At 39.6% G+C, this 22,219-nt stretch overlaps 1 protein-coding gene across 3 annotated transcripts in view; it reads left to right on the top strand.

Annotated features, from left to right (window-relative positions):
• The window catches only part of tbc1d32 (TBC1 domain family, member 32), a 244,798-nt gene that overhangs the window by 177,562 nt on the left and 45,017 nt on the right, over window positions 1-22,219 (top strand). For all 3 annotated transcript variants that reach the window (XM_048596587.1, XM_048596588.1, XM_048596589.1), the window contains 4 exons: window positions 6,714-6,783; window positions 7,266-7,381; window positions 13,257-13,411; window positions 17,459-17,599. In XM_048596587.1, the coding sequence (XP_048452544.1) occupies window positions 6,714-6,783; window positions 7,266-7,381; window positions 13,257-13,411; window positions 17,459-17,599 (482 nt within the window). The remainder of the gene's footprint in view (window positions 1-6,713; window positions 6,784-7,265; window positions 7,382-13,256; window positions 13,412-17,458; window positions 17,600-22,219) is intronic.

Raw genomic sequence — 22,219 nt, 5'->3', positions numbered from 1 at the left:
CTACCTGAATTCTGAGGAAGGCAATGTCATTGAACCAATTCTCTTCTCCAACTTCCTCACTGCATGACTGAATCTCACCTCCAGCAACGTATTTTCAGACAATTTGCAGAACTGACTAGAACCTGTTCAACTTACATGACCTTCAATCAAAGCCCAAATCATTCCAACTTTAGTAATTTAATTTATCTGCAATATGCAGTTGCTCTCCTGCTTGCAGTCAGTCAGGAGCTGGGCTTTAAGGTTGAGATCTTTGATGAGATCACGGAGATGATTGAGATTATCAATTCCTTCTCTGAAGCAGATGAAAAATTGGTGTTTATTAAGCAACTGGAAAACTGAGATCTTTTCAGAGATAGTAAGAACTGCCAATGCTGGAGTCAGAGATAACACATTGTGGAGCTGGAGGAGCAAAGTGGGCCAGGCAGCATCAGAGGAGCAGATCTCTAAGATCTTTTCAAGACAGCTCCACAGCACAACACCTCCCTTCTATCAGTTAAGACCAAAATGAACCTGGAAATTGTAGACCATTTTCTGTATTTTGGGTGCCTCATCTTGACAAAGGCAGGCAAAGATGATTAAATTCATCATCGCCTCTAGTGTACCAGTTCAGCTTTCAGCCAGTTGAAGAAGAGAGTATTTGAAAAGAAGAATCTCCAACCCAAGACTAAGGTCACTGACTGCCAGATAGCAGTGATTCCTGTGCTCTTATTTCCTTCAAAGTCTTGAACGACCTACAGCAAGCACATTGGACTACTCTAGATGTACCATTTGAAGTGCCTTCACAAGATTCTTCAAATCTGGTGACAAGGAAAACAGTCCAATAGCAGCATCCTCTCCCAGGCCAACATTGAGGTGCTAAAAACCAGCTCTGGTGGGGAGGCCATGTTGTCTACTTGCCTGACAGCAGACTCTTGATGGTATTCATTAGAACATGTAGTGAACTGAAGGGATGTCCTTTTATTAGAAAGTGATGAGAATACAATGAAGTATTAATGTGATAGTTGACTTTATTCCATTGAAATGAAGGCTTGAGTGGTCAGATGTGCTTTAATATTCCTTGTAGCAATTGCTAAGGAGTCCTGTACTGGTTTTCATGATGCTGTCTGCTATGCAGTTTCAACTCCGATTCCTACTCAGCAGCAATATCAAAGGTCAGTCCTTCTAGAATGGCAAAGGTATGAAGACTCCAACAGTCTATGAATTATTAGTGATGCAGATCTTGTGCCTAGTGCACACCTCTGCCAATTTGCCATCCAGAAAATAGCAATGCACTGTGATAGATCTTTTGCAGATTGTCTCGCAATCAGCATACCCAAGTTAGGTAGGACTGGGGACAAATGTCAAGCAAATTGAAGGCCAAAGAAATTAATGGTAAAACAATGAAACTGAGTCTCATGCAAACATTTTTCAACTTTTCCACCAATACCTGTGACTTCTGTGTCTGGTTTCCCACTTTTCTGTTGTGATAGGTGAAACCTCTTCAGTCAAATCAGGTTAACTAGTTAAACTCTGTCACTAATGGTGTTTTCAAATTAAGCAGAGCTCTGAACTTCTGAGGACTGGTTAACAAAATGAAAGGGAGCTAATTATTCTGTCATTCCCTTCAGTTGAAAACTTTGGGGCACTTTTGATTCCTTTCCTGGTAGGAGATCAGCAATGATCTAGATATGCCTTTTCCTTTGATTTATAAGCTGTTGAACTTTTGTCCATACCTTATAACACAAATGATGAACTTTATTAGGGAGTCAGCACACATGTTGGAGTCCAGGTCGAGTAGAAATGGTAAGTACAACAAGTAAGTGGAAGTTTAACAGGGTCAACTATGCTAGTCATTTTAGTTATTAGAACCCTGGTTGAGGTTGGGAAGGCAGGCAAATTTGTTTCTTTCCTACAGCGCCATGAACCTTCCTTGCCATTTCTTCTTCTCATTGTTAGTGGCCTGTTTGTTCCTTAATAGAGTCATCGAGCTGTACAGCAAGGAAATAGACCCTTTGGTCCAACTCGTCCATTCTGACCAGATATCCTAAATAAATCTCTAGTCCCATTTGCTAGCTTTTGGCCCATATCCCTCTAAACTGTTCCTATTCATGTACCCATCCAGGTGTCTTTTAAATGTTGTAATTGTACCAAACTCCACCACTTCCTTTGGCAGCTCATTCCATACGTGCACATTCCTCTGTGTGATAAAGTTGCCCCTTAGGTCCCTTTAAATCTTTCAACTCTCACCTTAAATCTGTCCCTTCTAGTTTTGGACTTCCCTACCGTGGAGGAAAGACCTTTTGCTATTCACCCTGTCTCATGATTTTATAAACCACTATAAGGTCACCCCTCAGCCTCCGATGCTCCAGGGAAAATAACTCCAGCCTATTCAGCCTCCCCCAATAGCTCAAACCCTCCAACCCTGGCAACATCCTTGTAAATCTTTTCTGCACCCTTTCAAATTTCACAACATCTTTCCTATAGCAGGGAGACCAGAATTGCATGCAGTATTCCAAAAGTGGTCGAACCAATGTCTTGTATAGCCGCAACATGACCTCCCAACTCCTATAGTCAATGCACTGATCGATCAAGGCAAGCATACTAAACAACTTCATTATCCTATCTACCTGCGATTCCACTTTCTATGAACCTGCACTCCTAGGTCTGTTTATTCCACAACACTCCCCAGGACCTTACCATTAAGTGTTATAAGTCATGCCCTGATTTACATTTCCAAAATGCAGCACCTCGCATTTATCTAAACTAAACTCCATCTGCCACTGCTTGGTCCATTGGCCCATCTGATCAAGATCCCATTGTATTCTGAGGTAACCTTCTTCGCTGTCCACTACACCTCCAATTTTGGTGTCATCTGCAAACTTAGTAACCATACCTCTTACGTTCAGTCCCAAAGCATTCATATAAATGATGAAAAACTGTGGACCCAGCACCGTTCCATGTGGCACACCGCTTATGATGTATTTCCAGTAAATGTATCTAAATAATATCTCCATTTTCCCTAATGGCTAATGCATTTTTTCCATTTTTTTTTCTTTACCCTTGATTATCATTTTAGTATTTCTTACTTTGTTTCCATGAAGTGTCCAAACTAGATTCATGAAATGATTCATAGAATTTTTCCTTTGCATACTTTGATCCATTTAGCTATTTATGCCTTGATTTTGCTAATTATTTTCCATTCTATATTAATATATTTCATTTGTACTTCTTTAGCATAAAACCAAAATGAGTAAGAGCAGTTTTCACATTTAGTACTGCCAAAAAGATTGTGCTTACCACTTCATCTGCTTTGTTCATGATCAAGACTAAAGAGTATATTGTATTATAAATGGATTGCAAATTTGTTGATTTTTCACATCTGAAGTTAATCAGCTAAGCTGCTCATTCATGGGAGGAATAATCCTTCCCTCTAATTTTTTGATTCACCCTGTCTCATTACATATAATTATAGAAGTGAATCGATGTCATGTCTTTCTTTGTATTTGTCAGCTGGAGCTTGTGTATTCCTGCTTTGTACACAATTAACCATTGTAGTACAGTGGGTGAGCTATCTTATTCAGCTGTAATCAAACTGTCAGCATCACTGATCTAATATCTCACCCACTGGCAGTCTTTCCTGGTTTGTCATGTTAAAACTCATTAAGGATTAGCTACATCACAACCACGACCAACTTCAGCCTAGTTGCGCTCAACTAAAGAATCACATTAGGAGTTGTGAGTCAGGAAATCAAATATTTTTAGTGTGAGTCCCACTTTAGCAAAGCCGGACCATGATATGCCCGGAAAGGTCTGTATCTGTGAAGTCACGTCACTTTCCTCTACATCACTGACAAACTCATCATTGTTCTCATTGTTTTTAGCCTCTACTTAATAAGCTGTAAGTGTGATGCATTCTGAAATTTAGCTTTATTTTCAGTTGGTATTCCAACATTACCATACCTTTGCAAGATCTTTCATTTTGGATTTGGATTGACTTGAGGTGCTCATTCCATAGAGGCCTTGATTTTAATTTTGATGCTCTCTTTTTTTTTTTGCATCTGTAACCTCATTACCTGAAAGGCAGAACTCCTTTCTTTGATCAGCTTAACCTAGCCTGGGATATTTGAGGACTTCCAGTTCGTTTCTGGGAATCTGATCACCGTGGTTCCTATCTTTTGCTGCTGATTGGTCTAAGGAGCAGGTCTCGATCACAAAGCGATAGCTGATTGTGATGGCCATGAAATTGACTGGAACCAAGTCCTGAGCTGTGTAGTTGCGGTGTGAGCCTCAAAATTAGAGAGGCAGGAGTGCCACTGGCAGTAGGTCTGATTACTGTGGCACCACTTTACCCTGACCCATTTGTCTAATCAGGTAAAAAGTCTGAGTGCATTCAACTCGTCTCTCCTCTTGTTGGAAGAACTGTGATCAGATCACAATGCTTGCTTCCCGCTTCTAGTTACACTGCTGATCCCTTGCCACTGTTACCATGTTCTATTATCTGTGCCTAGATCAAAGTAAGCTCAAAGAATAAGGTTAAGTGTTGTAACTTGTGATTTACTAAGAGACTGCTACCTTATGTGATCATAACTGACATCATGGTGATACCACATGGGTGATTACATCACTTCCAGTGCTTACATCACTTCTAGTGCTTACATATGTACAAAAAACATATTCAAATGGCTTTTCTTACAGACGCTATCACATCAGATACAGCACAAAACATTCCGTTCAGTGTGTCTTTGGTACAACTATCCAATTAATCTTTTTTTTACCCACAGCTTTCTAATGTTTCCCCTTCAGTTGTAAACCCAAAACCCAACATTCCATGTTTCCACTATTCTTTTAGGTAGTACATTCCAGATCACAACATTCTGATAAAAGGTGTCCTCATGTTGCCTATAGTCTTTGGTGAAATTCCTGGAATCTGTGTATTCTGGGTACTGGTTCTACTGCCACTGAAAACAGTTTCTCTAACTTTACTCTAGCTAAGGCATTAATTATTTTCTTATAATACAAGAAGGTTCATTTGCTGTGCTTCTGAACTTTGTTGTATGCAAACTTTGTCATTATTCCCCATGAATTAAGTCCAAATTAATAATATAAATTAGAAAGAGCAGTGGTCCTAATACTGACCTCTAAGGAATACGAATGTGCATTTCCCCATATACTACTACTTTCTGTTCTACAGCCAATTTTGTATTCTGTCCCATTAATCCCATGGATTATAATTGTTATAACAATCTGTTTAAACACCTTTTGGAAGCTCAGATACATTACTCTTATTGATCCTCACCTTTACTTCATGAAGGAACGCAATCAAGTTCACCAAACATGATATTCCCTTAAAAGTTTCATTCTGTCCTTTAGTCCATAATTTTCCAGATGTGAAATGGTTTCATGCTAGATTATTGTTTGCAAATTCCTTGGTTGCCGTCATTAGGCTAACTGGCTTGCAGTTAACAGGTTCAGCTGCCTCCCCTTTATTAAACAGGAGTGCAATATTTTCAGTTCTCCAGTGCTCTGGCACCATCCCCAAATATCAAAGGAGGACTGGATGTTTGTGACCAGAGCCTCTTCACACAATGTATCCCATGTGGACCAATCTGAGGATTGCCAACTCTTTAAGTACAGGTTTCTTATTTTAATTCTACCCAATAAAACACCACTGTTCTCTCCTTTTCTACAGTGTAAGCAGCATTCTTTTTAATGAAGACAAATGCAAATACATGTTTTTTGCCGTGAACTCCGTAAATTGTGAAGAGCAAAGCAAATTATTGTGCATAACTCTGACTCCCTGTCAGGAACTCAACAAAACATCTTCCACCCTTTCAAGCATTGCATTCAACTCAACACCTTATTATCCACCTGGGGATGACAACAGCTGTTCAGCTGATTTCAATAGCAGATTTCATAAGCTTGTCCTTTACCGCTTTTCTGTGTGAAAGGGCTAAGAAGACAACAGGAACGTTAGGATTTGGTTCATAATAACCAATTTAGACCAACTGTATCCTCTTCGTACAACTATCCTTACCACCTGTATTTTAATATTACACATAGCCAAATCAGAGAGGGATGTGGATTGATAAACCTGCCTTCCTCTATTAAAGCTGTGCCTACCACCCTGAAGTGCACAAAAGTGGAAGAAGTTAAAATTGACCCTATTATCTAGCACTGTTTTGATCTATAGTAAAGAATAACCCCAAATCAAGTATGGAAATCAGCAGATTGTAAAAAGACTCCATGGTGTTCAAAAATCCGATGTGGCTGTAGAAAAGACAGTCGGTATTTGTACATGTGAGAAATTTAACATAAAATCACTTCACTAAATAAGGCCATTCAGCCCATTGTGTCAAAGCCTTCAAAAGAACTATCGAACAATTCCATCTGTGTTCTTCTCCATCATCTTTCAGATTTACTTTCTTTCTAAGTATTAATCGAATTTCCTTTTGTAATTTTAGTCTGCATTTTCCACCCTTTTCAAGCATTGCATTGAACTCAACACCTCATTATCCACAAAAAACATCTGATCACCTCCCAGTTCTTTACCAATACTGGAAGTATTATTTGATTTTGATGATATCAGTAAGACATTAGTAGTTTGACCAATATTTCTGCTTTCTTACTCCATTACTATTCCGATTTCAATATTATGTTGTAGTATAATCTGGTCGGGACCTTGAGCATCCATCTGAATATTTCACTGAACATTACCTGACATTTTATTTTCACAGTTTCTGATTCTAATGTCAAACGTCTCGGCCTTTCCCTTACTCAACAACTTGGAATAAAGATAGTTGTCAGGTATTTTGTACTTTCTGCACATATTTTAAACTTTTTGTTAAAATAAAACTTTTAATTTCAATGCAGCAGGCCATTGAATCAAACACAGAAATCTTTTGAAATTCATAATTGTGACATCTATTGTGAAAAGTACAGGTAACTCTTGGTACCTGGAAGAATGTTGATTTCTTTTAAGTTCCATTGATGTAATTTATTTACCTTTACATTAGATGGCGCTAATGCCATCACAAAAATGTAAATGTTTCAAAAGTAATCATGTTTAGGGGTAATATTTTAAACTTTTTACAAGTTTTGTATTTCTTTATCAGTTTCATAATATTACAACAATAGCTTTTTGTGTTTTTAAAAAAAAGTGTAAAATTCATACATTCAGATAAATGCTCTTACCAGAATGAAAAGAACACTAGACTGCATTTTCACTTCATTAGAATGCTGAGATAATACTCTAATAACTGAGTAAATTTCAAATCTTTCTGTTTCAGATATGGCAAGTTTCTTGGTTTATTAAAGGATGATTCTGACCAGGAGCTTGCAATTTTATTGATGCACTGTGAAAGATTTATGAAACAGCAACAAACTACCATAAGCTCCTCACTTTGTATCCTTGTGTGTGGCTTACAACTTTGTGTTTTGAATGTTTATCGCTTATGCAGAACCATATGCTTGTTTTATTACCATGAATTACACGTACTGTATAGATTTGATTACTTTGAATTCCCAAAACCCTGCCTTCATCTGCCTTTTCGATCCCACTTGAAATTGAGCCCAAGCTATTTTCCATGTTATTAACTTCTATTTTGATGTGACTTAATCAGAATATTCCCAAGAATATAACTAAACCAGTGATTTTTTTTTTTAATATGGTGTCTCGGTGCGGAGCGTGGAGTAGGTTTGTGAGAGGAATAATGATCAGAAATTTGTTTTCATTCCTACCCAGGTTATACTGTGCTATGTACCAAATTAAGGTCTGTCGTCAGTGTGTTTCTGATCTCAATAAGTTGTCATGTCTGAACGTCACTTATCTTCGTATTGCATCTTGTTCATCAACACAATATATTTCATTGCATCTTTAATACTTGGTCCACAAGAAGTCATCAGTGAAAACATTTTAAAAATGAACTTTTAGATCAGGTTTTCTGGCTGAACTTTGAGGATGGTTTTGTTGGTAGATGCCATTTGCAAAGTTTTTCTGTTAAAGTTTCTAGATCTGTTTTGTTATATTTTAAGATACCATGCTACAGACATGTGGTATTCTAGTTTGTGTTGTTCATTGCCATCAATCTTCTTCTCCTAGCTGAGTCTAGGGCCTGTCTAATTATCAATGGAAGAGGATAGACAACTGGTGAGTCTAAACAGCTTGTCTTGGATAACCCAGATAGGGTATTGCACAATAGCGACAGGTTCAATGTACATTAACTTGTGCAGCATAATTGTAAGGATTCCTAGAACTGCATAAGATACATTTGCTCCCTTTGGGTACTCATGCAGAGTTCAATTGCCTGCACAAAAAGACTTTGTCACATCATCAGATTGGGTGGACCTCAATCTCACATGAACATTAACTCCTTAAGAGTCAATAACTTATATAAAACATACTGGCAGATGATAAGACAGGAACTTCAAAAGAAAAATGAAATAAGAATAAGAAATACCTTGTGAGCTGAAAAGAGTAATGACGGAGATCTTTTATCAAAAGGGTCGTCATCAATAGGTAACTTCTAGCGGCAGCTAATCAACCTACCATTGACAATAACTCGTATAATGCCAGTAATGTAACAAGCCATCCTAATGTATTTAATTGATCATCATAGAACAATATTTGCCACTGTGTCAAATAGAAGAGATGACCAAAAGCTCGGTCAAAGCGCTCCATTATTATGTTTCCTCATTCTCATAAATTAGAAATAATCATAATTTAGACTCAAAATATTGGGAGCTTCATGGAGTATATTTCTTGCATCTCTTGGCACAAGACTGCCATGTAACAGTAACATGTGGAACCAAGGATAAATATTAACACAATAATTAATTCCCAGCTCTATACCCATTTGTTAAAAAAAATGCTGCTCTATCACTGCACCAATCATCAACATTTCTTTTTATAATGTGAAGGCTAGCAATCAACTTTTATAAATAAATTAAAACCTGTAGTCTGGACTTTATCTCTGACACTCAAAGATCTCTCTGTATATCAATGCTTCTAAGGGTCCTGCCATTTACTGTATACTTCCCTTTCACATTTGAACTCCCAAATGCATCAGCCTATGCTTGTCCAGATTAAACTCTATCTGCCATTTCTTGCCCAACTTTCCAACTGATCTGTATCCTGCTGAATCCTTTGACAAACTTCCTCACTGTCCAAAACTCCACCAATCTTCATGTCGTCCACAAACCTACTAATCAGATCACCTACATTTTTGTCCAAATCATTTATATTACAAATAACAGAGATGCTAGTATTGACTCTTGTGGAAAACCACTGGTTACAGACCTTCAGTCAAAAAAAAATCTCTCTGCCTTCCATGACCAAACCAATTTTTTATCCAACTTAGCAACTCACCGTGGATCCCATGTGACTTAATCTTTTGGACAAGTCTACTATGAGGCATCTTGTCAAACTCCAAGTAGACATCATCCACTGCTCTACCCTCATCAATCATCTTTGTCACTTCAAAGAACTCAATCAAATTTGTGAGGCAAGACCTCCCCCACATAAAGCCATGTTGACTATTCCTAATAAGTCCATTCTTTTCCAAATATGAATAAATCATGTCCCAAAGAATAGTTATCAATTCTCTTGAAATGCAGAAAAATATGTGGAACTGTCAAGCTGTGAAGTTATTTAAAATCCCAGCCCTTTAAAAATCAAAATAAAAATTAGAGCAATTTTTTCAACTCACTAATACAGGCCATCTTTTTGTTATTTTTTAAAGGGCTGAGGATTTAAATAACTGCATTACTTGACAGTTTTCAAGAGTATTTATGACTGCTGTAAGAGATTGTGACTCCCAGACTGTGGATTAGGATCCTTGAAGCTTAAGTTGAGTCTATTTGAAGTCTGAAGTGGAAGAGTTGCACATGGTTCAAACCTTTAAGCCCATTAAGCTAAGTCTGAGCCATTTTCCATGTTGATTGAAAAGAAATGAAGTGCTAGTAGCAAGATCCTTTAGGAGTCACATAATTTCTTCCTGAAATTGATTTTGGCCCTTGCTGTAGAAATTCATTTCCTACTTACTCATGTCATCCCTCACCCTGGCAAAATTGAGAAGTTTAGCTAATCTGTTCTCAACCTGGGTGTGACATTTCAACTTGCAATAAGCCTCTGACCTTATTCTTGCTGCCATTAAGACTACCTATTTCTATCCACATAACACCACTACTGCCTGCATCACTAACTCAACTCCTCTGCTGCTGAAACCATCATTTCAGCCTTTTTCAGCTCTATGCTCAACTATTCCAATGCCCTCCAGGCTGTTCTCCCCACATTCTATATCACTCTGAGGTCACCCAAAACTCTGCCTGTGCCTTAATGCGCAGCAAGTTCCCCTCCAAGCCACACACCAGCTTGACTTGGAACTGTATTCCATCATGGAGGCTGGATCAGAATCCTGGAAATGGCTTCCGAACGACTGTGCGTGTACCTAATCCCCATAGACTGCAGCAGTTCCCACAGGTGGCTCACCAACACCTCCTTGAGGGTAATTAGATATGGGCAATAAATTCTGGCCCAGTCAGTCACGCATACATCCTGTAAATGATGGGATTCATTTTTAAAAAATTCCCCGATCATCTTTGTGTTCACTGACCTACATTGGCTTGTGAACCAGCAATGTCTTGGTTTTAAACTTCTCATCCTTGTTTCCAAAGTCTTCCTTGGTTTTGACTTTCCTATCTTTACAGTCTTTTACAGCTCCCAAGCTGCACTCGATAAAGAGAGGCTGGAGATGCACAAGTTCTTCAGAATAGGGAAAACTTAGAGGGGACCTGTTTGAGGTGTTTAAGATTGAGGGGCATGGGCAGGGTAGGTAGAAAGCAGCTGTTCCCTTTAGTTGAAGTGTCAGTAATAGGGGACATAATTTTAAAGTGAAAGATGGGATATTTAGAGGGGATTTGAGGAAAAATCTTTTACACCCAGAGGATGCTGGTAATCTGGAATGTTCTGCCTGGGAGGACAGGAGGCCAGAAACATCGCAAACTTTGAAAAGTACTTGGATCAGACTTGAAGTGTCATAACATTCAAGGCTATGGGCCATGGGTAAGTGGGACTGGTGTAAATTTAGAGTAATTTTTGTCAGTACAGACTTGATGAGCCGAAGGGCTTCTACTCGAGGGTTCTATGTACTATACGGAGGCTTGGAGACCACTTGGTGGAGCACCTACGCTCAGTTCGTGACAAACGACAACACCTCCCAGTCGCGAACCACTTCAACTCCCCCACTCCCTCCCACTCCTTGGATAACATGTCCATCCTGGGCCTCCTCCAGTGCCATAACGATGCCACCCGAAGGCTGGAGGAACAGCACCTTGTATCCCGCCTGGGAACCCTGCAGCCCAATGGTCTCAATGTGGACTTTACAAGCTTCAAAATCTCCCCACCCCCAACCCCAAGACCAGCCCATCTCGTCCCCGCCTCCTTGACCTGTCCATCTTCCCTCCCACCTACCTACCCCTCCCTCCTCACTGACCATCCCCCATCCCAACTCCCTACCTACACTCACCTGTACTGGCTTCATCCTTGCCTCCGTGACCTGTCTGTCTTCTCTCCACCTATCTGCTCCTCTATCCACCTTCTATCATCACCTCCCCCTCTCTCTCTATTTATTTCTGAGCCCCCTTCCCCTCCCCCATTTCTGAAGAAGGGTCCAGACCCGAAATGTCAGCTTTCCTGCTCCTCTGATGCTGCCTGGCCTGCTGTGTTCATCCAGCTCCGCACCTTGTTATGTTGGACTCCAGCATCAGCAGTTCCTACTATCTCTTCTACATACTATTGTTCTGCACTAAATCTGGCCACTTCTGCATCCCCTGTTTTTAAGTTTTTCACCATCAGTGGCTGTTTCCTGAATTGATAAGGCAGGAAACATGGGAATATCTTCTTGTACCTCTACAAACTTTACCTCACTTTTCTCTTTTAGAATACTTCTTAAAACCTGACATAATTGACCAAGCTTTTGGTCATATGGTCAAATATCTCCTTAATCACCATGGTGTCATGTTTTGTTTTATAATGCTCCTTTTCAGTATCTTGGGGCATTTTATTTTCTTTAAGGTGCAATATCAATAGAGATTATGTTGTTTTGGTCAAATCAGCTGTAATGTCTTCAAAAATAATAGTTTTATTGTTACAATTTCTGGCAAACAAAAATAATATGAATCCATGCTAAAAGTGTTCAAACTCAAAAACTTAATTCACTCAATGTTATGACCAGAATTAATTTCCTTTGCATCAATCATTCATCCAAAAACCCCATTCTTCTGCTATGCAAAATGCATCACCTCCATTATGTTGTCACATTCTTGACACCTCTTGATTTCAATCAAGTCATGAGACGAAGTTTAAGAGTGACATAAATATGTCATCATACCGAGTACACCACTGTGTTGTATATGGAACAGGAATTTGGTTTTATTATTTTCGACGTGTGATACGACTTCATGACCATGTCAGATGCAATGCACAGTACTGCTCCAAGCTCCAAAGAGAATTCAGCAGTATTCCTTGTAACTTTCAAAAAAAAACCATATCAAAGCCTAATAAGCCAAGTTTGTAATAATTCTAAGAATCTACATTATCCCAATCATACCAGCAATTTTAAAAGCATTTAACAAGGCTCTTCTGTGTATTATGTTCTCCCACAACTATTCAACAACTATGTTTAAGCAATCTGCATGGCTCGCTTGTGCTTATGATTTTCTTAGTTGAGGGAGAGGTGCACATGAGTGTTTTCCCTCAGTATTCCTCCCCATTGTAGTAAAACATTTGGTCTTCAGAAATTAATCAGTGAGAAGATGGCAAGTTAGACCCCATACTTACCAATTCATATCATAATGTGTTGGGTCACCAGCAAGCTGAGGCACAGTACAATAGTCCATCCTGCCTAAAACAAAGTGCTATTCTATAAATACTTTGGAAGTTAATTCAAATTTATGACCTGATAAGAATTGTAAAATGGAAACTATCTATTTCAGGCCAAAAAAAATGCAGGTTTTAATTGTTACATATTTAAAAAAATATTGATCTTTCTGCACCTTGTTACTTAAGCTGCTAACTATTTACCAGTTTTTCACCTCCGCTATATCAAAATGCTGTACAAATATATAAAAATAATGTGAAAATGTAGAGCAATATAACACAATTGCTTTGCACTTGGGATGTGAGAGATGAATTCAAATTCAGTACTGGAAACATCAAATAAAATATTTGTTTCGAAAAAAATTGATTTATGCTGTCAGATTTCCTTGACTGCAGCTTACAGGCTGTCTACAGGGCGGTTATGTTGGGCATGACTGGTTTGCATCTACTGCATTTCTGATAATGTCAGGGGATGGAGAGAGAACTCTAAAATTTCTGCAAAAATTTTCAGGCCTTCTCACCTCAGCATTTCTCTGGTTACCACGCCTGCATACTTCTGTATGTTTTCCTGAAGGAAAAGCTGACATTGACCATGAAATTTTTTTTTTTAAATTACATTTTAGTTTGAAAGGTTTTGATAAAACTTAGATAATACTCCCACAAAGTCACATGTTGTAGATTTCAGCAGCAAATTGGTAGGAGGTGGGTTCAATAGGCTGCAGGACAGCCAAGGAATAGTGTACTGGTTATGTAAATTAACTAATCCAGAGGTTTATAGGGCAATTCCAATCATTTGCAAGTTTGAATTCAAGATAAAAACAATGTTGATTTCTCTCCTGGACAAAACTCTAAGCGGAGCAAGCAGCCTGTCTTCGCTGTTAGAGTTAATATGACCCACAAAATTGCATTGGAGTCAAAATGTAACCTAGATACACTTTCTCCAATAAACCTGTATCCTTAATGCTCAGCAGTTAACTAGCAGCTTATATGTATGTGTATATAAATATTGTATATATGTGTGTAAGAGATACCGGAGGTTGCTTAGCACCATTTCCTAGTAACAACTCAGTGGTACCATTTTCACGTTTCCTGTGTTTCAGTGCAGTAATGACAGCTTCCCATGGGAAATCAGCAATGAGAGACCCAAGTCTCTTTGAGGGACAAGTTTCATTTGATTGATAGAAGTGCAGTGCCAGCAGTGAACTTTGTTATTTCAAAATGGCATCAGCATCTTACAATCATTTACAAATGAAACAAGCAAAGACCTAGAATGCCCATATGAAAAGTGTGGGAAGCAAACCCAGCTGAAAGCAATCTCATGGGGGAATCTTAAACTCACAGGAACAGTTTCGCAATAAGAGATCTCCCACTGAGATGAGATAAAGAGGAATTTCTTCTCTTGGAGGGTAATTAATCGTTGGAATTTTCCAGCCAATTGAGCAGTGGAGACTGGTCGTTGAATATATGCAAGGCTAAGGTCAACAGATTTTTGATCCAATGGAAGTCGAGGGTTATGGGCAGGTATGAAAGTAGAGTTATGACTAGAATCAGATTGATTGTGATTTCACTGAATGGTTCAGCAGCTTGACTCAGCAACCAAACGGCCTACCCATGCTTTGATTCCTTATACTGTGTGTTTGTTTCTGTTCCTACATCAAAGACCAAATGATTTCCAAGGCAAGGCTCTCCAACCCTACTGTTAGCAAACAGTGTTTGAAGATGGCACAGAAATCTTCAGGTTTTTATTCCTCCATCTGCTCAACTTGCACAAACAACTGTTTAAGTTTCTTAAATATCGGTTAGTTTTGAGAGAAATTAGTTGTTTCTTTGAAGGGATTGTGGTAGCATTTCTTTTAATTCAATTGAGGGAAGTGGACATTGCTGGCTGGCCAGCACTTATCACCCATCCAAGTTATCCTTGAGCAAGTGGGGGTAATCTGCCTTCACGAACATGCTGTAGGTTGACTCGGTGCCATTAGGGAGGGAATTCTAGGAGTTTGACATAATGACGGTGAAGGAACAGCAAAATATTTCCAAGTCAAGATGGTGAGTGGCATGGAGGGGAACGTGAAGGTGGTGGTTTCCCATGTATCTGCTGCCCTTGCCCTTCTAGAGGGAAGTGGTCGTGGGTTTGGAAGGTGCTGTCCAAGGAACTTTGACTTTCTGCAGTGCATTTTGTAGATCGTATGCACTGCTGTTACTGAGCGGTGGTGGAGGCAATAGATGCTTGTGGATGTGGTGCCAATCAAGCAGGCTGATGGAGCTGCACTCATCCAGGCAATTGGGGAGAATTTCATCACACTCCTGACTTGTGCCTTGCAGATGATGGACAGACTCTGGGTAGTCAGAAGGTGAGTTACTCGTTGCAGTATTCCTAGACTCTGACCTGCTCTTAAAGTCACTATGTTTATGTGCGAGTCCAGTTCAGTGTCTGGTCAGTGATAAACCCCAGGATTATGGTAGTGGGGGATTCATTCATGATAACACCTTTGAATTTCAAAGGGTGGTGCTTACGTTGTCTCTTGTTGGAGATGGTCATTGTCTGGCATTTGTATGGTGCGAATGTTACTTGCCACTTGTCAGACCAAGGTTAGATATTGTCCAGATATTTTTACATTTGAACATGGACTGCTACAGTATCTGAGGAGTTGTGAATTCCGCTGAACATTGTGTAATCATCAGCGAACATCCCCACTTCTGACCTTATGATGGAGGAAAGTCATTAATGAAGCAGCTAAAGATGCATAGGCCTAGAGGATCCCCTGCAGAGCTGTCCTGGACCTAAGATGACTGACCTCCAGCAGCCATAACCATTTTCCTTTGTGCCAGGTATGACTCCAACTAGTGGAGAATTTGCTCCCGACCTCCATTGATTCCAGTTTTACAATTGCTCCTTGATGCGACACTTGGTCATATGCAGCTTTGATATCAAGATTGTCACTCTCATCTCACCTCTGGAATTCAGCTCTTTTGTCTATATTTGAGCCGAGGCTGTACTGAGGTCAGGAGCTGAGTGGCCCTGGTGGAACCCAAACTGGGCATCAATAAGCAGGTTATTGCTGAGCAGGTGCTGGTTGATAGCACTATTGATGCCACCTTCCATCACTTGTGGGATCACTTAGCTCTGTCTATCATTTGTTGCTTATGCTGTTTGGTATGCAAGTAGTCCTGTTTGATAGTTTCACTAGGTTGACATCTCATTTTTGGGTGTGCCCGGCACTCCTCCAGGCATGGCCTTCTGCACTCTCCATTGAACCAGGGTTGATCCACCTGGTTTGATGGTAATGGTTGAGTGGAGGATATGCCCGACCATGAGGTTGCAGATTCTGCTAGCGTACATTTCTGCCATCGTTGATGGCCCACAGTGCTGGATGGATGCCCAGTCTTGAGTTGCTAGATCTGTTTGAAGTTTGTCCCATTTATTACAGTGGTAGTGCCACACAAAATGGAGCGTGTTCTCAATGTGAAGGTGAAACTTCATCTCCATAAGGACTGTGTGGTGGTCGCTCTTACCGATATGGTCATGGACTGGTGCATCTGTAGCTGGCAGATTATTGAGGATGAGGTCAAATATTGTTTTTCGCTCTTGTTGGTTCCCTCACCACTTGCTGCAGACCCAGTATAGTAACTATACCCTTTAGGACCCAACCAGCTGCTGCTGAGCTGTTCTTAGTGGTGGTCATTGAAATCCCTCACTCAGAATACATTTTACACTCTTTCCATCCTCAGTGCTTCCTCCAGTTTTGTTCAACATGGAAGAGTACTGATTCATTAGCTGAGAGGGGACGGTACCTGGTAATCAGGAGGTTTCGTTACTCATATCTAACCTGAAGCTATGACACCTCATGGGATCTGGAGTCAATGTTGAGTACTCCCAGGGCAACTCCATCCTGACTGAATACCACTCTGCTGGGTCTGCCCTGCTGGTGGGACAGGGCATACCCAGCAATGGTGATGGTGTATGGGACATGGTCATACTTACAGAATCATACTTGACAATGGCAGACTTTTGCTTGAATAGTCTGTGAGACAGCTCTCCAACTTTAGCATTAGCCCCGAAATGTGTACAAGGAGGACTTTGCAGGATCGACAGGGCTGTTTCTGCCATTGTCTTTTCCAACGCCTAGGTTGATGGCAGGTGATCCATCTGGTTTCATTTCTTTGTTGGGACTTTGTAGTGATTGATACAACTGAGTGGTTAGCTAAGCCATTTCAGAGGACAGTTGAGAGTCAACCACTTTATTGTGGGTCTGGAGTTATGTGTTGGCCAGACTAGTTAAGGTTGTCAGACTTCCTTCTCCAAAGGACATTAGTGAACTTTTGTTTAAATCGATAAAAGTGATATGTTAATAGAAGGGTGCCATTGTTTTTATAGACTCATATTCTAATGTTGCCCCAAAATATTTACATCTATATGCTGTTTGCCATTGATTTCCAAATGCAATGAGTTTTAAGCTTAGGGTCTTTTTGTCATTCTAGCTTGATTACATTAATGTGGAATGAAAAATGTGAAAATTAATCAAGATATGCAAGTGGAAAACATATATGATAGGTTATCCAGGAGGACAGTGCTTCAATGCTCATTCTTCATGTTTTTGTTGGCAGATTCATCTTTCTGTGGAAAATGCAGAGTCTGGTATCCATCCAGTGTATTCTTGTACAGCTTACTACATTGAGATGTTACTGAAGACTGAGGTGCCACTTGTCTTTTCAGCTTTCCGCATGTCAGGGTTCACTCCATCACAGGTGAAATGTTAATTTAAATAAATGCATGCATGGGAAAAGTTTCCTAGCTACAACTGGAAGGTTAATTGATAAAGTACATTTTATGATATTCATTTTAATTAGCTGTGGGCTGTACACACACTCTTTAAAAATAGACTTAAATTTCATGTCATAGTTTAATATTTCTAGATATTTTTGTTTTGTAGTAATATGCATGGGTATTGGGTATAAAATGAATACAGTACATCTAATTACTACATTTCTGGTGACTCATGATAAGTCATGGAAGATATGACTGTTTCAATCTTCAGTTTTAATTTTCTTGGATTTGACACCGTTTGAGATAATGTTACACTGGAATGTAACAAAATTGTGCTTAATGTACATTAGAGGCAGCAGGGTGATTTGCACAGACTGGCTGAATGGGCAAGTATATGGCAAATGAAATATAATGTGGATAATTGTGAGGTTATCCACTTTGGTGGTTTAAAAAAAAAAGGAAGGTAGATTATTATCTGAATGGTGGCAGTTTAGGAAAAAGTGTAATAAGACCTGGGCATCATGGTGGAACAGTGGCTGACGATTGGCATGTAGGTGCAGCAAGCAGTAAGGAAAGCTAATGGCATGCTGGCCTTCATAGCAAGAGGATTTGAGTATAGGAGGAGGGATGTCTTGCTGCAGATATACAGGGGCTTGGTGAGGCCGCATTGTGTGCGGTTTTGGTTTCTTAGTCTGAGGAAGGACATTCTTGTTATTGAGAGAATCCAGCGAAGGGTCACCAGACTGATTCCTGGTATGGCAGGACTGACATATGAGGAAAGACTGGATCAACTGGGCTGGTACTCACTGGAAATTAGAAGAATGAAGGGGGATCTCATGGAAACATATAAAATCCTGATGGAACTGGACAGGCTTGATGTGGTAAGAATATTCCCGATGTTGGGAAAGTCCAGAACAAGGGATCATAGTCTAAGAATAAGGGATAAGCCATTCAAAACAGAGATAAGGAAGAATTTTTGTGGAATTCTGTACTACAGGAAGCTGTTGAGGCCACTTTGTTAGATATTTTCAGGAGGGAGTTGAACATGGCCCTAGTAGCTAAAGGGATCATGGGGTATGGAGAGAAAGTGGGAGTGGGATACTGAAATTGTATGATCAGCTGTGACCGTATTGAATGGTGGTGCAGGCTGGAAGGGCTGAATCGACTACAGCTGCAAGACTGTTTTCAATGTTTCTACATCACTTTCTGTGGTAGCACCAATACCAAAACCAGGCATGTAATGTTACCCACTTCATCTAACTCCCAAATTCAGCCAATAATTTTCAGACAAATAAAGCAAAGAACTGCGAATGCTTGGGATCTTAATCAAAAGTAGAACTTGCTGGAGAAACTCGATAAGTCTGACAGCATCTGTGGGAAGAAGGCAGAATTAACGCTTCGAGTCTAATGACTCTTCATAAGAAATGTATTTTCAGACAAGATTTGCTATCAATTACTATATTTCTGTTCACAAAAACTTTGATTTAGACTGGAAATTTTCTTAGCTGGAGTGCAATTTTTCTGTCAGTTAAAACTGAAAAACATTTCAATAAACACTTGAACATTCTAGAAATATAATCCACCTCAATCCAACCATAAATGATACTTGTGCTTAAAAGATGTAATTTCCCCTATTTTGGGATGTTTTAAATAATTCAGTTTCAAATAATTTTAAACAGACAGATAAGGAATGGATTGACTCAACTCATACAGCAATTTTTATGACCTTTGAAATGTTCCTAAAAGCCTACCTTTGAAGTGATCACTGCTTTAATGTAGGAAACATGGCAGCCAGTTTGTGCACAAGAAGGTATAACAAACAACAATCATTTATAGACCAGATAATCTCATGCAACAGTGTTTTTCAAACAACAATAAGTTGTTTGTTCTTTGTTATCTTTTTTGTGTATTGGTTAGAAAAGGAATGTTGACAAGGATACCACTCTTCTTTTACTTGTTAAATTTACATTCACCTGAAGCACGATCACTGAGAAATAAGATTTCTGTTTTGTGTTTAAACTCAAATACAGCACCTTTACCAATACAGTGCTCTTTTAGTACCATACGGAGTGTCAAATGAAATTGAGTTCAAGTTTTGAGCATGAACTCACAGCTTATTGTTTCAATGATGCGGTCTCTGCTAACTGAGACCAGTTAAGTTTCCTGTTAGGTTAGGTTATGATCCGTACCAAACAACACAGCTAAATTTATGTTACAATCTCATTAAGGACCAGTGACATTTTTGTTTTAAGTTTGAAAAACAAGGTACTTGCTAAGAGAATAAAGCCACAGGATACCATAATTTTGAACAAATGAAATAAGCAGTAGCATACAAGTTTAGTTTTAACATCCACAATTAGTATGTGATTACTCTGGGTTAACAGATAAACTGTAGTTGAACATCCAAGTACACATGGCAGATATGTTCAAGACATCTCATGGATTTCTCAACAACTCGTCATCAAATCTCGTTTAAATTCTGCCTCCTTCCCATTGGATATCAAATCTTCACTTGCAAAGATCTAGCCTCTCTACTTCCTAAACAGCAACTCCTATTCAGCCTTGAGGCCTTCCTGCTCAGTCTTTGGACTGCAAGTGGTAGTCAAGCAACAGAACACACACTTACAATGGCCAGTGACTCTTACAATCCAGCTGCTCAGCCTCTTATTCTTCCTGTGCTGGCTAAACTGGCACTGTTCTTGGGTTTTTTTAAGCGCCACCCTTTCTCAGCTGCACCAAGTAAATATTGCTTGCAGACTTCTTTACCCCCACATCTGTGCTGAACTAAAAGTGATTACCAGACCTTCTGTTAGCCCCAACTTCAAAGAGCTAATGGCAGCAGTTTAACTACTTGGAACCTTTTCCCCTGCTTTTGATTATACCTGACTCGCCCTTCAGGTCCCATTTACTGATCCTCGAACTGATCATGCTGACCTATCAATACTGTCCCTACTGCCTTTGTTACCTGGCAGGAACACAGAGTCATACAACAGAGACTTTTGGCCCATAGAGTCTGTGCCAACCTATCAACACTAACTCTAGAGACAATTCAAAGACCATAATGGTCCTGTCCCTCGAATGTTACAGTTCTCCAGCCAATTCCTTCTCTGAGGCTGCCAAGTTCACAACACACACAAAACAGAGACACAGAAAATAAAATTTATCACAATATTGATTTCCTTTTACTTTAATTAATCAAACTCTACAAGACAATACAATACTATCAGTACCACTGTAGAATAACACTAAAGTAAATAGTTGTGAAAACTCTAGAAAACTAAATTTCTCAGCATCCTCATCTCACTATTAAACATGGATCCTATGGGACTCTTGGTGCTAAAACTGATAAATATTCAGAATCGTGAGGGATGTTTCTGAGGTAGTGGCAGAGGAGTTAGCTAAGAGTTAACAAAGATGGGAACTATACCATTGGAAATAGCGGGTAGCAAATATTAGACCTCAATTCAAAAAGGGAAAATAGGATGCTCCAGGAAATTATCGACCAGTCAGCTTGATGGAAGGAAAGTCAGTTAAACATTCAACAGATCAAAACTTTCGTCTTCAGCCTGACTCCAACAAACACTTCTCTTGCCATCAATCATCCCCCTCCTCAGCCACTGTCTCAGGTTGTAGCTGAACATCCTTTGAAATTTGAACTTCAATCTTGTTCTGTTCCCAGATCTGAGACCCCAGATGAAATCCATCGCATTGATCAGTTACTCTCTCATTGTTACATCATTCATCTTTGCCCCACCTTAGCCTTTCCAATTTGATCTTTTGTCAGCTGTCACAAAGAAGGCATGGTTGAAGGCAGCTGATGTGAATAGCGGCAATATTGTTCCCATGTCATGGATGCAATGCAATGTTAAATGCTGTTTATTGATCTTACCAGGTCAGGAAAATTGAATACCGTGCCTGATTCAGCTATGCTCCGTGCTTCAGTCTGCTCCAGTTCTTTCTTGCAAAATCCACTTTGTCAATGTCATCTCTCATGCACCTAAATTTATTTCATTTCATTAGTGACTGAAAATATGAGAAAGCTGGGTACTGTGAATGATAACCTTGCAACTGATAAGATCTTCACATGTCGTGTAAATATCACACGACATGTTCAATGCAAAGTTCCGGAAGGGTATGCCAGGAGCAGCACCAGGCATATAAAAAAGTGTCAACTTGGCAAAGCTACAAAACAGGACTACTTGCATGCAAAACACCATAAGCAGTAAGTGATAGAACTATATAATGTTACAGTCAGTGGGTCAGATATAAGCTCTGTGCACTCAGTTGTGAATGGTGGTGGACAATTAAACAACGCACTGGAAAAGGAGGCTTCACAAATATCACCGCCCTCAATGACAGAAAGCCCATCATACCAGTGCAAAAGGTATGTAGGATGAAGCATGTGTAACAGTCTTCACGAGGTGCCGATTGGATGATCCACCTCAGTCTACTCCATAGGTCTCCAGCATCACAGATGCCTGTCTTCAGTCAACTTGATTCATTCCATGTAATATCAAGAAATGGTTGGAGGTGCTAGGTACTGTGATGATTATGGGGCCTGTTAATATTCCGGCAATAGTCCTGAAGATCTCCTACAGAAC

This window comes from Rhincodon typus, chromosome 5 (assembly GCF_021869965.1).
Source record: "Rhincodon typus isolate 14 chromosome 5, sRhiTyp1.1, whole genome shotgun sequence".
Classification (NCBI taxonomy): domain Eukaryota; kingdom Metazoa; phylum Chordata; class Chondrichthyes; order Orectolobiformes; family Rhincodontidae; genus Rhincodon; species Rhincodon typus.
The sequence above is the reverse complement of the archived record's forward strand: the minus strand, read 5'-3'. Positions and strand labels throughout refer to the sequence as shown.